The sequence below is a fragment of the Danio rerio genome, chromosome 19, assembly GCF_049306965.1.
Source record: "Danio rerio strain Tuebingen ecotype United States chromosome 19, GRCz12tu, whole genome shotgun sequence".
NCBI lineage: Eukaryota > Metazoa > Chordata > Actinopteri > Cypriniformes > Danionidae > Danio > Danio rerio.
Window position 1 is genome coordinate 33353011 of NC_133194.1, and position 16867 is coordinate 33369877.

Here is a 16867-nt window from a genome sequence, read left to right on the forward strand (position 1 = left end):
GATATTTTTAAAAATATGTCTATACAATTTTAACTGAAGTTTAATTAAACTTTTATATTAGATGTGGCTTTTATTATGATACACGTGATGAAATCTTGGTTCAACCGGAACAGCCTGTCACCGGCACACACGTTTCTCAGCGACCACCGGTGAGATATAATGCATCTTATTATGAATATCAAAATTTTGTTATGGTTATTATCACTGACGATTTATAAACATAATATTCACATTTATACCGACACATTTTCCGCTCTGCAGTGTTTCTAGCACTCTGTTTTAGACAGCTCAGCGATTCATTCACTACAGACGTCACTGAAGAATTGAGATCGTAAAAACGTCAATCGTGACACAAAGTTTCTACCGAAATGACAAGTTCTGTGTATGTCTATTACTTGACATATACACTTATAATACCTTATTTTGCACAGAAGCAGCAGACATCATGGGAGAGCAGCTGAGTCCTGATGAGAAGTTCCAGCTCATCACCAGAAACCTTCAGGTGACAAACGTGTTATTTTCTGTTTGCTATGAGCTAAAAACTTAGTTAACATTTTAAGAATATTATCAAAAGAATATACGGAAATACATTTAAAAAATAGTTTTTGTTTCATCTTCATTTGAGTACATGAGCTGTCACACCCTGTTGTTTTCTCTTTTGAGGTAAAGTTGGTTTTAATTTTCTCACGTTCTCCTTAATAATATTCATTCATTCGTTCATTAATTTTCTTTTCGGCTTAGTTCCTTTATTAATCATGAGTCACCACAGTGGAATGAACTGCCAAATTGTCCAGCCAATGTTTTACGCAGCGGATTTCCTTCCAGCTGCAACCCAGCTCTGGGAAACACCCATAGATACACCACGGTCAATTTAGCTCATTCAATTCACCTACAGTGCATGTCTTTGGACTGTGGGGGAAACCGGAGCACCCAGAGGAAACCCACGCTAATACTTAGAGAAGATGCAAACTTTAAACAAAATTGCCAGCTGACCCAGCCGGGGTTTAAACCAACAACCCTCTTGCTTTGAGGCAGCAGCGCTACCCACTGTACCACCGTGTTGCCTCCTTAATAATATAGTTTCCGCCAATATAGACAGCATTGTTCAGTCAAATAAATAGCGATAGTGTTGTTTTGAAGTCATACTTGTACTATGGTAAACAATATAGGGAGCGTGTCACAAGTTGTCACTTAACAAATGTGCGAATATAAAACCAACTTTACCTCGATGTTTTCTCAGGAGGTTCTTGGTGAGGAGAGGTTGAAGGAGATCCTGAAGGAGCGGGAACTGAAGGTTTACTGGGGAACAGCGACTACAGGCAAACCCCATGTTGCTTACTTTGTCCCCATGTCAAAAATTGCTGACTTCCTGAAGGCGGGCTGTGAGGTTTGTATTCAGCACTATGTATTTGTTCTGAATGAGCATTTAGTAACTTATTTGTCTTTTTAAAGATCATTTTTAATTGCTGGAATTAGGGATCTGTATATAGCTGTTTCTGGGTAAGAAATGATGGATGTTTTCAATTATCAGTCAATGTAGGCTAATACAGTTTTTTTACAGTCTAATACTGTCTCCTTTTTTTGTTACTTTTTTTGATGAAAGAAATGACTAAAACCATATTTGAGGATCACAGTGCTAAGCGGTTCCAAACATTATAGGTTATGGGAACCTTCTATTTGTGGGTTGCTTTTTGGTTTTGCTCCTGCTGAATATGCAGAAAAATGTTTTAAAGAAAATTGGAAGCTGTATTTATTAACATTTACCGTAATAAAAAATTCAGTGGCTTTCAGTTTCCAAAGATATCGTCCTTTGTGTTTGAAACTCAAACAGACTTGGAATTATTGGTGGATGAGTAAATAATGACAGAATTTTAGTTTGTTTTTGAACTATACTTTTAAGATGCTTTCATGTGAAATTGTTTGTAAAGGTCACGTGAATAAGTTACAAAAATGTGATCTCACATCTTTGCCCCTCTCATACCTATTTGTCCATTTGTTCTCAAGGTGACCATCCTCTTTGCTGATCTCCATGCTTATCTGGATAACATGAAGGCTCCCTGGGAGCTGCTGGAGCTCCGGGTGAAGTATTATGAGCAGGTCATCAAGGCCATGTTGGAGAGCATTGGAGTTCCTCTTGACAAACTCAAATTTGTCAAAGGCACAGATTATCAGCTCAGCAGGTAACCGGATGATGATTGACTGAAAATTTGTTTTACGGATATTTCAGGTTTATTCCATAGAATAAGAAATGTATTTTAACCATGCATGTATAAGGTTTGTCTGTGGTTGCTTTGTTAAAAAGAATAAATGAAAATGTCATGGTTGGTTTGTTATAGAGAATACACTCTGGATGTTTACCGACTGTCATCCATGGTCACTGAACACGATGCAAAGAAAGCAGGGGCAGAGGTGGTCAAACAGGTTGAGCATCCTCTTCTCAGTGGTCTGCTGTATCCTGGACTACAGGTATGCAGATTGGGTTTTTCCCATCTTTGTCACCTACTGAAGGATTAAAACAGCTCTTAAAAACATCTCTTCATTCTTTTTTCAGTTTTTTTAAAATGATTGTTATTATTTTTAGAACTTGTATATATATTTTAACTTACTTTATTAAAATTCTCACACATTCTGTTCTGAGTCTATAAAATAATCACCAAAGTTTCCACAAAACATTTGATGCTTAATTTGAAGGAATGTGTAATGCGGAAAACAGAACTAATGCTACTTAAAATTCAGCTTGCTAATATTACAAGATAAAAATTACCTAAATTGTGAAAAGGTTTGACACATTGACTCTGCGTTTAGTTTGGCCTGTCACTATATCCATGGTACGATATATTGCACCATCATGTTTTGCTATAAACAATATTTAGTGTTTCCTATAGGATTTTTCCAGTTGTGGTGGCAGGCCTTTTTTACACAGATCTACCAACTACCTGTGGTGTTATTTCATTGACAAATGTCGTGAGCGCAGTATTACAAGTCGAGATGGCATTAATTTAATACCAGCATGTGAATCTCCTTTCTTGCGCGCCGATTTTCTCTGTTAGTGCACAAAACTTCTTGCACGCCCTCAAATATACGCTGCTCAAGTGCATCTTTTTGTGCGTTCTCAAATAAACGCTGCTGAGGTGCGATTTAGCGCATTTATATAGGATGTCTCCAACATTTATTTGATTTGCTAGGAATTTTATGAATGTCTCCAATAGACATACTGAGCGGCATTAATGCATCCTAAAGTAAAGTGAAACGACTATAAACTCCAGCAAGATAAAGTCTTTGTATGCAGAGCCATAGACCTTTATCTATAAAGTATAATTATGGTAACTGTGTTCATCTTAACTGAAAGCAAAGTTGAGTTTGCTAGCATCATGCACCTGTCAGTCAGTCATCATATTGATGACCTTCAATATTAAGGTCATCAATAAATGCTTAAACATATAGCACACAGCAGTATGTGCTTAAATGCTTAAACATATAGCACACAGCAGTACTACGATTACTGAAAAATTTGTGCTGTTATAATTCACTTACCTTTTAATACGTTTTGGTGCGATTATTACCTGCTATTTAAAAAAACACGAGTGAATGTTGTAATGTAGCCGTGGCGGGATGAAGTTTGGCATGGCACCCCACCACGGCAGAATAAATGTAGCGGAAACCATGATATTAAGATAATTTAAAGACTATTTTGACATAGCATCATAATACAAGTAAAATCTTCCAAAGACATAATATTTTTAATTCTTAAGTATATTTAATTATAGTTATTTTAACTATTTAATAATTAGGCATTGGAATCAGATTGTGAAAACGTATATTCTAAACAAATGTATAAATAATAATCAATGTAAACAAAAATGTGCAAGGTAAAAAGAACTAGAAAAATGTAACTGATCTTTTTTCTGTCATCATGCAGCCACATGAAAATATACTATAGTAATTTATAGTAAATACTAGTGTTTTTTATCCATACTGACAATGACACATCTAATAGAGATATAGAGGCTGTGCAATCAGCTTAAATGTTGCTGGAATTGCTTTTTATGTAGTGGTGATATATATTACATCTCCAAAAGATGAATGAGGTCCACGTGTTGTGCGACAAGTCAATTGATTGATTGTTTTTATTGGACTACTTTTAGTACTTTTAATTAATTCTGTTTTCATAATTAAACCTAAATGATTTTTGTAATGAATTCATCATACAGTTTTTAAGTATTTTAACTAGCTGCTCATTCCATACACTGTGTTTTTTCATTTCCATCAGGCACTGGATGAGGAATACCTAAAAGTAGATGCTCAGTTTGGTGGTGTGGACCAGAGGAAGATCTTCACATTAGCTGAGAAGGTACATTTTAAATGTATTATAATCATACTTTGTTCCAGTAATTCCAATACACTGGACCTTACATTGCATATTCGGTATTACAAGTTTTCATTTCAGATAAAAAATAAATAGGAGACTACTTATGTCAGGGGTGCCCAAACTCGGTCCTGGAGGGCTAGTGTCCTGCATATTTTAGTTCCCACCCCAATTAAACACTCCTGACCCAGCTCTACTACTAGAAACTTTAGGAAGGTGTGTTGAAGGAAGTTGGAGCTCAACTATGCAGGACACCGGCCCTCCAGGACTGAGTTTAGACATAAGTTCGGACTTAAGTGAGTCGTAGGATAAGATTTACTAATACTTGCGTGTCACGGTTTCATGTTTGTTTATTCAGTTAGAAGCACAAGAGCATTTATAAATAATAAATTACATACAATCATTGCCTACAGAGTGTACAGGTTCATAGATATTCCTTTCAAAAGCAAAGGATATATTTACCCATCTCACACCTGTGTTGTCAGTTGATAACATGTACCAGCTCTGCTTATTTGCGACCTAATTTGTACGGCTCTTTTAAGATGTTTGTCATCATGGAAATGGGCGGCATTAGTAGTGGTGGTGTGGAGAGACCCCTCCTCATGATTGTGAAGCTCTTTGAGTGTAAGGCTGTACACAATAAATGCAATAAATATATATAAATACACGGTCCCACTTTATATTAAGTGTATATTAAGTGTCCTTAACTAATGTACTTGCATCAAAAAAATAAATACAATGTACTTACTGTGTTTATGATGTATTTGAGAACACTTGTGGTTCTTTTTAGTTGGGATAGAGGTTGGGTTATGAACAGGTTTGGTGGTATGGGTAGGTTTAAGGGAGGGTTAAGGTGTAAGGGATGGTCAGCCTCGTATTTACAAATGTAATTACAAAAGTTAATTACAGATATAATTACATACATGTATTTAATCAAGCATAAGTACACAGTAAATACAAGTATTTACACAATAAGTACATTGTAACAAACTATTAGTTCCTATGTAAGTACATATTAGTTAAGGCCACTTAATAAAAAGTGGGTCCAAATACACACATTACATTACCTTACTTTTGCATTACATTAGTTTACATTCATTCATACTTTGTTAATAGATCACTCACACACTTTGTGTTCAAATTAGTGTTCGTCTTTAGCACTGTTTATTAAATGCCTTTATTAAAACTTTCTTGACGTCTGTGTTTACACTTAGTCTACTCAGTTATTAGCGATAACCATATTAGAAATTGGATCAATTTTATCGAGTATATTAAATAATGGTCTTAACTGGATATAATGTTCCTATGAATTATGGTTGAGTTGGCTTGTTTTACAGTACCTGCCTTCCCTTGGGTACACCAAACGTAGCCACTTGATGAACCCAATGGTTCCAGGACTCACTGGGAGCAAGATGAGCTCCTCAGAGGAGGTACGGAAGCACCTACAACTTCTTTCATGAGTTCATGAATATAATAAAACAAATAATTCCGTAAATTTCTTGTGTAACATCAGGAATCCAAGATCGACCTGCTAGACAAGAACCAAGATGTGAAGAAGAAGCTGAAGAAGGCGTTCTGTGAGCCTGGAAATGTGGAGAATAATGGAGTTCTGTCTTTCGTCAAACACGTGCTTTTCCCTCTGCACTCAGGTGAGCTTGGGAGGAAAAAATAATAATCTTCACACAATGTAAACATCCATTCAAGTGCTTAATGATGTGTTTCGTTTACAGAGTTTGTGATTAAAAGAGATCCAAAGTTTGGAGGTGACAAAGTCTACACAGATTTTGAGGAAGTGGAGAAGGACTTTGCTGCAGAGGTACAGTATCTGAACAGTGTCATACACTTCAGATTTTTTAATTTAAAATTGTATTGGCTTGTAAAATAAATCCCCTCTGCTCTCTAAAGGCAAGGAAGTGTCACATGATCCTTCAGAAATGATTTGTATTGGCTTTTTTTGGTGCAAGGGTATTGTAAATATATAATTTATTTTTATATGTTAATATTAATTGTTCTAATTAATGTTAAAAACCATTGTGGTGCATACTGTTTATGTAGAAAAGGTGATGCATATATTTTTGTATTATTTGATTAGTAAAAAGTAAAACAAAAAATTAATTTAAATGAAATAGAAATCTTCTGTGATGTTTATGTAAGATGAATGTCTTTACTGGGAAGTTTGACAAATTTATTCCATTGTTGGCAAGTTATTTAATTCAATGATAATTATTTTATCCAGATTTGGAATAGTAGTGTATCAGAGGTTCCACACAAAATGTTTTAATAATAATTGTTCATGTAGCATCAAATTAGCACATTAGAATGATTTGAAAAGGGTGATATGACACTGAAGAGAGGAATAATGGTTGCTGAAAATATACATGGCATAAATAAATTAATGAATAATTAACTATTTAATAATATAATAATTAAGCACTATTATATTTGTTTCTTTATTTTTAAATGAATCTTAATGAGCAAGAGGCGTCATTTAGAAACATGAATTACTTCATTTATTACTCCAAACCGGAAGTTTGTGTTAAAAACTGATGCATATGCTCACCCTGCACTTCTCACCCGCAGCAAATTCATCCAGGTGACCTGAAGGCTTCAGTAGAATTGGCTCTTAACAAACTGTTGGACCCTATCAGGAAGAAGTTTGAAAGCCCTGAGTTGAAAAAACTGACATCATCTGCTTACCCAGAACCATCTAAAAACAGTGAGTGAAAATGCATATCTAAAAAAACATTTTAAAATGTTAGACTGAGTTTCAAGGTCTGATTCGATTGTCATTATTTCACAGAAGGAGGAGTAAAGGGCAACCCTAAACAAACCACAGATGACGATGAGGTCATCCCATCCAGATTAGACATCAGAGTGGGAAAAGTCATCAGTGTAGAAAAGGTAGAGACTGCAAACTTGTATGAGCATTTTAACTTCTATGATGTCTAAAGTATCGACTTCGATAACTGTCAATACTGAAATTTTAAAAGCTTCTTCCCACTGTTTGGCTGCTTAGTTTGTGCTCAACAGATATAAAAGTGATTATCTCTGAAGGTCAGTTGACATTTTAAAGCCACATCTATTAGCTAATCCATCAATGAGTGAATATATGAGTTATCCGCCAATGTTCCAGTGTTTTGTTGTGAGTAAACAATGTTTGTTTTGAATATGATGGAGTTTTTAACTTGTGGATTATCAGGAATTTTTGTTTGTCATTTATCAATTTTTTTTTCACTTTGCTCTTTATCAATATATGTTTTTTGTACTTGTTTTTTTCCACACCTATTGCAATGGTAATAATTCAGCTCCATTTTATTGCTTTCCGCTCATCAACTTGCAGTCACTTAAGTCACAAGACTGTATCTGTTAACTAAGGAAAACATGTTGGGATAATGTAATCTTTGAAAAAAATGGCTCCGAAATGACCAATTTTTTAAAGGCAAAAAGTGTGACAAGCTAAATATGTTTGTACTATTAAACTATCAAAAATTGGACAAGGAGTACTTCAAAGCCACACAAAGTACTTCAGGTTTTTTTTTAATCTGAGGGAAATTAACCGTTGTTATTCTCATAGTCGCTAGTAAAGTCATGGGAAATTATATTCAAGCTATAACCCGCAGTCTGTTTTTATCCTCTTTAGATGTCATGGAAATTATCTTTACAGTTAGGAAACTTGATATTTGGCTTAAAGTTGATGTGGCTTTTAAATAGTCTGTGTATCTGTGTTGTATTTTATGAAGAGCAGTGAATTGATGGCCTTCAGAGCCAATCACAGTCATTTCTGTTGAGCACATGACCAATGGCCAATCTGCTAAGTCTGATATGTCCTCAAATGCCAGTAGGAATGCTACTAAAACATTTTTTTGTATCGATCGGTACTAAAGTCGATACTTTTGAAAACCCTATAAGAGTGTATTTAAATAATCTTTGTCTTGATCTGTTAGCATCCAGATGCAGACTCACTATATTTAGAGAAGATTGATGTGGGTGAAGAACAGCCGCGGACTGTAGTGAGTGGACTGGTGGCTTATATCACAGAGGAACAGCTTCAGGACCGACTCGTTGTGCTGCTCTGCAACTTAAAGCCCCAGAAGATGAGGGGGATTGAATCTCAAGCAATGGTGCTCTGTGCTTCAATGTAAGTAGAGCACCAAACACCCCAATTGATTGACAGATTTTCATAGTAAAAGTAATTTTTTTGCATTGATCTTTCTAAATGTTTTGGCCTTTAGCGAAGGAGAGCCCAGGAAAGTGGAGCCTTTGGATCCACCAGAAGGATCTGCAGCAGGAGATCGTGTTTACGTAGAGGGCTATGAATCTGGCAAACCAGACGATGAATTGAAACCAAAGAAAAAGGTGTTTGAGAAGTTACAGGTATGTGGTGTTTATGTTTTGTGTGTTCTATATATATGTTTTGTACTTTAATCAAGGTACTATATGTAATTTCTTTTCGTTAACACTTTATTTTAAGTATCAATATTAATTACTACTTATAAGGTAATGGTTTTATTCCTACCGAAACCCATCTACTACCTTACTAACTATTAAAAAGCAGCTAATTAGTAGTTTTAGCTAATAGTGTTAGTTAATGGTTTGTTAATAGTGTAAGTTGTATATAAAAGTAACAGGCGACCGAATTTTAAGTATTAATCACTTTTCTATTGTCATTAGGAGCCAACAAATCTTTAAAAAAAATTGAGACCTTCCCCAAATTAATGTTTTCTATGAACAATTTGTTTCAGTATGTCATTATACATTATTTTAGCTTAAATTAAAGGATAAAAAAACCTATAAATTGCTGGCTGTTGTTTATTGTCCACTGGTCTCACTACTAATAGTAATAGTTTCTGAATTCTACACATAGCTGCTATTAAGGTATCGTTTTGTCTTCATGGTTTATATTTATTTGTTTGATCTCTTCAGGTTGATCTGAAGATCTCCGGCGAGTTTGTTGCACAATGGAAAGAGCAAAATCTGATGACCAAACTTGGACGAATCACCTGCAAAACACTTAAAGGTGGAAATATCAGCTAGAATATCCACACTATTTTTCTCAAGCTCCAGTGGGAGAGTTTTCATGACAGCCGTAATCCACATAACATCTACACTGTGTATATCACTCATCATAGGCATCAAAAACTGAACTAATAGTTCACCATTACTGCAGAAGAATGCATAGGAGTATTGTCTGTCCTTTACATTGCATGTAATGGCGTCCAAGATGATTTATGCATTAAGTACTGCAGTAAACATGCTAATATGCATTAGTGATAAATGGGGAATCTTGCAGGAGCTCATCTGTTATCTTAAAACTCAGGTTTTCCTGTGGTGCCATGTCTGTTGATCAGTGCTTATAATGATCAGTGTGACAATGTACAAACTATTATTTAACCTTCAAAGTAAACGGTTCAGATGTGGGACAATCTACAGTATATAAACAGCAAAATGTTATGATGAATATTTTAAGATTAGTTGTTCCCAGAAAACAGATAGAATTTCAGATAACGTAACATTCAGATCTAATGTTAACCAGACTCGCTCAAATAAAGGATGATTCATAACTGATTTCTGTATGTCTTGATGGAAATTATTGTAGAGATGTCTTTAATTTTTCTGATATTATCTCTTAAAATGAGGTATTTGTATCATTTTAACCAGAAAATACAAATTTTGGAGCCGATTTAAAAAGAAGTGATAATTTAGACATTAAGGTTAAAGATTATGGGAAAAACAACTTATTTTCTGTGTATTTTTCTGTGCTGAAATAGTAGCTTTATCAGAAAACAAAGACTGCATTTACACTGCATGATTCAAGTGACTCCATTTTGTGGCACAGATCACATATGGCCCGTGTAAGCGGGACACAATCACATGGATTACAATTTACTCAAATCAGATTCAGGCCTTGTTCATATGTGGAAATTTATTCAATATGACTTGAATTTGTGTCCTTGTGTCTGCAGTGTAAGCAGGTAGATCTGATTAACACCTATCAATGTGAGCTGCGCCTCGTTAAAAACCATCGCTAATAACGTCAACACTGATGCTTTCATTTCAGAACAGATTTCAGCAGAGTCCCAAACCTAAAATCTCATACACGAGGACTAAAAAAGCTTTTGTATTGTCATGTAGCACAAGTATTTAGGCATGTTTAACGAGAGAGAGAGAGCAACATCTGCCACGTAACCAATTGTAAAACTTTTGCATACATCACATGCATAAATCACGCTATTGTCATTACATTAAGATGCCTACTGGTTTAAGTAGGCCTAGATTAAAAGAAGAGATGAGAATGTTTCTGTCATAAACTATAGCAAAATGATTTGTCAAAAGAATTTAAATTAATGAAACCCTGGGAACAGATTAAATACAGAAATGGAGAAAATAGTGCTCTTTTATTATTAGCTGTCAGTCAGTGCCCACTCTTTTTTTTTTGTCTTTACTGTTTGCTGTGTAAATGCAGACAATCAGATACGAGCCACTTTTAAAAGATGATGTGAACAGGTCATCAAAAAGAATTGGATACAGGTCACAAAAAAATCTGAATTGTCCATCAAGATCTGCAGTGTAAATGCATTGTTAATATTAATAACTGCATTAATCATGCAAATTTATAATGATATTTCTATATGTTACGTTTGTATGGTCAAGTCATTAATGTTAAGAACACAATTAAAAAGTGAAAACAGGGTAAATCTATAAATATCTTTAATGCATATTTCATTTTAAAACAGTGTAGCACTTCTATTCACCCCCTCTTGAAGCAAATAGCTACTAAAATTTTTGTATATATACATTTTACATCAAATCCAGAGGGACCATCAGTCAATACTCTTACCTTTTTTTTTGCTGGTTCCAACTTAAATGCAGCATCTAGCTTACAAAGTGCTTCAATCTAATGAAAAGTAAATATGTAGATTTTTGTGTATACATTTCAGCCATGGTTAGCGTACTGCAGATTTCATAAAGATAACAGAAGGTTCTGTACATGTATAATTACATATTTGAGTTGATTGCAGTAGCACTAAATCTTTCACAATTGTTAGTATCCTCAACTTTCATTAAAAGCTCAAATCAAGTGCTTGGACATACTTGGATATATCAAAAAAATATGATACAGGGTTTTTTTTTTTGGCGCCAAGCAGTGATTACTACCAACAGTGACCACTAGATGTCAGTTCGGTCTTGCAGTCATTTGCTTTAATAAGTCGATTATAAACTAAATGCGACTCTTCCCAGAGCAGAGAGGCTCTTAAAAAAATACTTGAAAGCTGTAATAAAGCTATTTTATAAAACATGTTTTGGGGAGTAAAAGCTTTTTGCATACGCTTGAAGGCCATTTTCAGGCTAAGGCTTTTAAGACGATGGTGGTAACCATAAATTCTTGATCAAGACCTTACTTGGGCTTTCATCACTTGCTTTGTCCTTTTCTCTTTACTAGCAGTCCAATCAAAACTCATCTTATGTCTCTTCAACACGAGGTCTCTGTACTTCCTGAAACGAAAAGTAATTATAATGATCATTTACATGTCCATTGTTTATTTCATGCACAAATTGACATGTTCATTGCGAATGCTTCCTTACTTGCTTGTTCCTGGTTCCCTAATGATTGTGCTCGCTGGCCAGCAGGATGCACTTGATCACTTTGCCCATTAACATCAACCCTCATTATTTGCTTATTTGTCAAGATCTCCGTCTTATCCTGTGTTGCATTTTCCATCTTGTTCGGAGGATTGCTTCCATGCACTGGTTTCTTAGCAACAGGTGGCGGCACCTTAATTGGCTTTTTTGTTCCATTTGTAATCATCGTCTTGGCTTGGTCGGAAACCTGCATTATCTCAGCTGCAAGACTCTGTTTGAGGCTTGCTTGAACATCAGGAGAAGTAGGTGTTTCAATCACAACTCTTTTTGTGCTTTTGGAGAATATGAAACTGGCTCTAGATGCAGGGGACATTAGCAAGTCACATCCGTCTGGTGATTTAGGAGATGGCACGGGTGAAGTAGCACTGCTACCTGAAGATGAGCGAAGATTTAGCATTGCAGGTACTCCACTGCAGGACATTGCTGCAGTCTTCATACGTATGGCCTCCTGAAGACACATGGATGGGACTGCGGATGAAGCAGAGGATGACTTCGCAGGTGAGTTGGACTTAAAAGTAAGGGATCTGCGAATAGGCTTCTGTGGTGTTACTTGACTAGAAATAATATGATCCTCATTTGTTGTAGGCTCAGTACTTGGTTTGGAATCGTTGTTTACTTGGTCTTCACCAACATTTACAGATCTTAGTCGCACCATCTGGAGTAAAGAAGGTGTGACGAGTGGAATGTTGGCATCCTCTTTTGGAATAGGTGTGCTTTTGTGTCGACAGAGAAGTTCTTTGCTCCTGTTGTCTTTATCTACAAAGCTCAGTTGCTTTCGGAAGTTAATAGTAGATTGTTCTTCTACAGGAAGAGGAGGTGCAAGTGGAATGCTAGTGGAAACCAGCGTTTCCTTCTCATGTAAGTACTTATCTGGAAAATGACTGGATATTATAGTAGAGGCTACATTTGTGTTTTCTATTTCAGCTTGGTCCTCCAAATATTCTGATACACTGTCAGAAGACTTGTCTTGTTGTCTGACCTCCACACTGTTTTGTACTATTCTTTTTGGCAGAATGGTATGCCTTTCTGAGTCTTGTTCTGGACTACTGTCCATATCTGAGACATTCGTTGACAATAATTTTATACTGACCTCTTCACATGACTCTTCATGGAAATTGTCAGATATCTCTGACATGGGTTCATGTATGAATGAAAGAGGTGGTGGAGGGAAGTCAAGCTCATCTTGTTCCTCAAACATCAATTCAGTTGACTCTTCCATTGGTGGTGGAGGTGGAGGCCAAGAAGACTCTGGGAAAGTTACTTGTTCCTCTTGCTCTTGCTTTTGTTCCTCCTTTTCGGAAGGTCGTATAGACACTGAGATGTCTGACATCTTTTTAATAGGTGGGGGAGGAGGGTGGTGTTCTGGAGGTGGAGAAGGAGGTGGAGAAATTCCATTGACCTCAGGTACCTCTATACTGAGTGTTTGCACTGATATACGATTCACGATGTCGGTAACAATGCAGTTTCTTTGGTTCTCATTGCTGCTCACAGTTGCAGCTTTTGTTTTTTCTATAGAGTTTGTTTGTGACAGCATGCTTTGATCAACTATAATAGATGGTACATTTGTTGTAGGAAGTGTTTGACTCCATCTGTCCTTTTGGTCCTCTATCGTTTTCTCATCTTGTGTGTGAGGGATCTGGTTTACCTTTGCAAGTGTTTCTGGACTTTTTAATTCATTATGTAAAATGGACTTTTCTGTATGCCTTACATCTGGAGGTTCTACCATCATTTGTTTATGCACTTGTGGTGATGCAGATTTAGTTAGCTCTTTTACAACTGTGTTCTCAGTCTTAGTTTCTTCTGTTGTCTGTGTCTTTGGAATTACTTGTTCATTGATTTGCATTGAATTTTTATTTTGAGTTTTACATATTAATGACTCCAACTTATGGATGTTTGGGCCTGGGCCACATAGTAGTTCAAGGGTCTGTTTATTTTGAACCCAGGTTTCAGGGGGTGGGGGAGATGGGGCTTTTACCTTGGGTGGTGGGGGAATGTTGAATAGTGTCCTAAGAGCAATAGTTTGGTGTGTAGGTGTAACTTTGTTTTTCACTGTTGTAAGTGGAGGGGAGAATTTGAGTGGTTCCGATGAAGTGGTATTGGTTTGAATGTCCTGATGTGCTGTATCTGATATGACTGAAGACAGAGATGTTAGTGATGAAGACACCGAAACCACAGGTGAAGTCTTTGCAAATACTCTCTCAGGTTTTGAAGGCTTTACTCTTCTCTTTCCAGGTGAGGAGGGACTGACCTCTTTAGGGGAATGCGTAGGTGTCCCACTTTGGCTTGAGTAGCCACTTGAAGGAGACAAAGTCCTATCAAAATTTTCACCACATTCTCTAGTTTTCTGTGGGGATGAGTTACCTGATCTGGCATGCCTTCCAGTGAAAACTTGATCAGGACTAAGTGGACTAGATTTCACAGTTGTGTGGAAGTCTGATCTAAGCTCTAAAGAATGGACTGAACTCTTCTTGTTTTTAGCGGACTGATGATTTTCTTTTGTACTGCTGATATCTCTGTTTGTTTGCTCATTATTATTTGGTGCCACATCTTTGGGATCTTGTATGTCTCCCTGCTCTCTCTGTCTCTGCATGTTTTCATGATGCAGAGAGTAGGTTCTCTGAGGTGGTGCTGGTGGTAATTTTGTCTTCATAACAGAAAGACTACGGGAGAACGAATGGCTGTTTCTGACATTGTCCCCTGCATCACCATACTCTCTGGGGTTCAGTCTGTGATTTGTACCTTTCCCCTCAGAACTTTTCCAACTGCTTGAGCTCGAAACACTCATGTCCTTTGGGATTAAAACTGAAATGTCTTTGGCGCTGTCAGCATCAAAGGTTGGTAGACACTTTCCTTTTGAAGAGATTGTGGATGAATTGGAGACTATAGTCTCCGATGATTGTGAATTGCTCCTGCTGGGACTAGTAGTGGGAGGAGCTTGATTTGTCCCACTTCCAGACCGTGAAGAAGATGGGCTAGCTGATGCCATACTACCCTTGCTAGCTGTACTTGCACTGCATCGGTTGTGATCATGATTGATTTCAATGATATCTATTGCAGCTGGCAAAACTGCATTTGGAATAATCTTAGATAAATATGTTGCCTGTGGAGAAATAGACATAACAGGGCCTTGAGGCTCTTGTAGGAAAGAGTAAGTGGTCATCCCTGGCACAGCAAGTGACTTAGGCCTCTGTGTAGGGCATGCTCCAAGTCCAAGCTTTCTGTTTAACTCATCTTGGTAGACAGAATGGATGTGGTTCAAAAGCAAGTCTTCATCTCTTGATGCCTGAAGGACTTCAATGTTCTGCAGGTGTACACGAGCCCCTTCATGATTTACAGATGGGAGATCTCCATCAATTGTTTGTAGAACAACTGTTCCAGATGAATCATCTTCACTGTCATGTCCTCTGTTTGGAAGCTGCTGCAGCATAGTTCCTCTTGCCATATCTAAGGTATACAAAATATATAAGCAATTATTATAATTTCTTTTAATTTTGTGGAAAATCATAGTCTTACATACTTGTTGGCACTACTGATTTGAGGTATGCTATGCTCAAACAATGATGCCTTAATATATGTCAATGGCTTTACATACCAAGTTCTCTTTGAACTTGCTGTGGTATTCCCATGATAGTTGTTCTTCGACTCCGTCTCTTGGACTTATCCAGTCGTTTAACAGGGTTTAAGGGCTTAAATGTAGAACCTAAAGAGTGATAGTTCGTACAGAGATTAAATATTTTTTAATTAAAGCAATATAAAATGTATTTTTTTTTTCTTTGCATTGCTATTACTATGATAACTTGCTCAAGCTACTGCCATGCAGTGTAAACCAGGGGTGTCCAGTTCCTGGAGATTTACCTTCCTGCATATTTTAGCTTAAACTTCTACTGTTCAGGTCCTAATAAATTAGTTCAGATGTGATTGAACAGGGTTAGAACTGAAATCTGCAGGAAGGTAGAGCTCCAGGTACAGGGCTGAGCACCACTGGTGTCAACTGCAATTGTTAAACCTGAAAACAAATTAGTGGGGAAAAACAAAGAGGCAGTGCCACTAAGCATGTTTTATTTTAAAACTTCTTATTAAGTCAGCATTGTATACCTTGACGTGTAAGCACTGGACGTGAAGAGACTGCTGAGGCAGTCGACACTGAAATGATGGAGTGTCCTGAGGTGCTATCGTTCTCAAGCGATTCATTCCTTTCTTTTGAGCTTGTGTCTTCCTCTGGCTGTGCAAGCAAGGAGTTCAACCGTATAAATACATCCTTTAAAGGTTCAATTTATACATTATTTCAACCCTTCTTTAAAATGTGAAGAAATACGAAATTACAGTTAAAACATTTTCAGGAACTTGTCATTTATGATTTTACTTGTTACCATATTGTACTTTATTTGTGAAAAACTTAAATTTCAGAGGCTTACCACAATATGGTCATCCTGAAAGTCCGCTCCATTTTTGTTCTCTGTATGGAAGAAAGACTGAGTGAGGTGCATCAGAAAACACAAGTGTATGTTAGAAGGCCAGAATGCGAGCAGTGTGTTTTGTGTAATTGGAAAAGGTGGGTGTAATGCTCACCCTCCTGCTGTAGTATCTTCAGTCCCTCTTGAGCCTCTGTATGCAGGTCCTCCAGATATTTTGGCCTGCTCCCCTCTATGAACACATTCTCCTGGTAGTGCTGGGAAGCAGTGTAGTGTACAGTCAGCTTTTTTTGCTCATCCTGCTTCTGACCTGGTACAGACACACAGACAGAAGGAAGGTGAAGGTACGCACACATAAATGGATGCACTCTTTCACAAAACCTTCTCATTAACATGCAGTATGTCATGCAGGGATATAGAATCCTGCTCCTGAAAGACCAACATCCTG

At 36.8% G+C, this 16867-nt stretch overlaps 2 protein-coding genes across 16 annotated transcripts in view; one reads left to right on the forward strand and one right to left on the reverse strand.

Moving 5' to 3' along the window:
* Positions 1 to 97: 97 nt before the first annotated feature.
* Positions 98 to 9931, forward strand: yars1 (tyrosyl-tRNA synthetase 1). Of its 3 annotated transcripts, none has more exons than XM_005159598.6 (14): positions 98 to 161; positions 432 to 502; positions 1241 to 1387; positions 2005 to 2180; positions 2337 to 2466; positions 4271 to 4351; positions 5704 to 5796; positions 5880 to 6015; positions 6097 to 6182; positions 6947 to 7082; positions 7167 to 7267; positions 8311 to 8504; positions 8599 to 8740; positions 9290 to 9931. In XM_005159598.6, the coding sequence occupies exons 2-14, from the start codon at positions 446 to 448 to the stop codon at positions 9398 to 9400; spliced, it is 1590 nt and encodes a 529-aa protein (XP_005159655.2). In that variant the 5' UTR covers positions 98 to 161; positions 432 to 445; the 3' UTR covers positions 9401 to 9931.
* Positions 9932 to 11057: 1126 nt separating this feature from the next.
* Positions 11058 to 16867, reverse strand: part of nhsl3 (NHS like 3) — a 103366-nt gene continuing 97556 nt past the window's right edge. For 6 of the 13 annotated variants that reach the window (XM_073930420.1, XM_073930421.1, XM_005159591.6 and 3 more), the window contains 6 exons: positions 16577 to 16729; positions 16423 to 16463; positions 16103 to 16229; positions 15600 to 15707; positions 11951 to 15451; positions 11058 to 11860 (listed from right to left, as the gene is read on the reverse strand). In XM_073930420.1, coding sequence (XP_073786521.1) covers positions 11838 to 11860; positions 11951 to 15451; positions 15600 to 15707; positions 16103 to 16229; positions 16423 to 16463; positions 16577 to 16729 — 3953 coding nt within the window. In that variant the 3' untranslated portion in view covers positions 11058 to 11837. 13 annotated transcript variants of the gene reach the window in all.

What these genes read in the sequence shown, in the direction of transcription:
- yars1 (XM_005159598.6), top strand. Translation starts at nt 446, where the DNA reads ATGGGAGAGCAGCTGAGTCCTGATGAGAAGTTCCAGCTCATCACCAGA. An exon ending in TCCTGAAGGCGGGCTGTGAG is followed by an intron (nt 1,388 to 2,004) that starts GTTTGTATTCAG and finishes TTTGTTCTCAAG; the next exon opens with GTGACCATCCTCTTTGCTGA. An exon ending in AGGTGTTTGAGAAGTTACAG is followed by an intron (nt 8,741 to 9,289) that starts GTATGTGGTGTT and finishes TGATCTCTTCAG; the next exon opens with GTTGATCTGAAGATCTCCGG.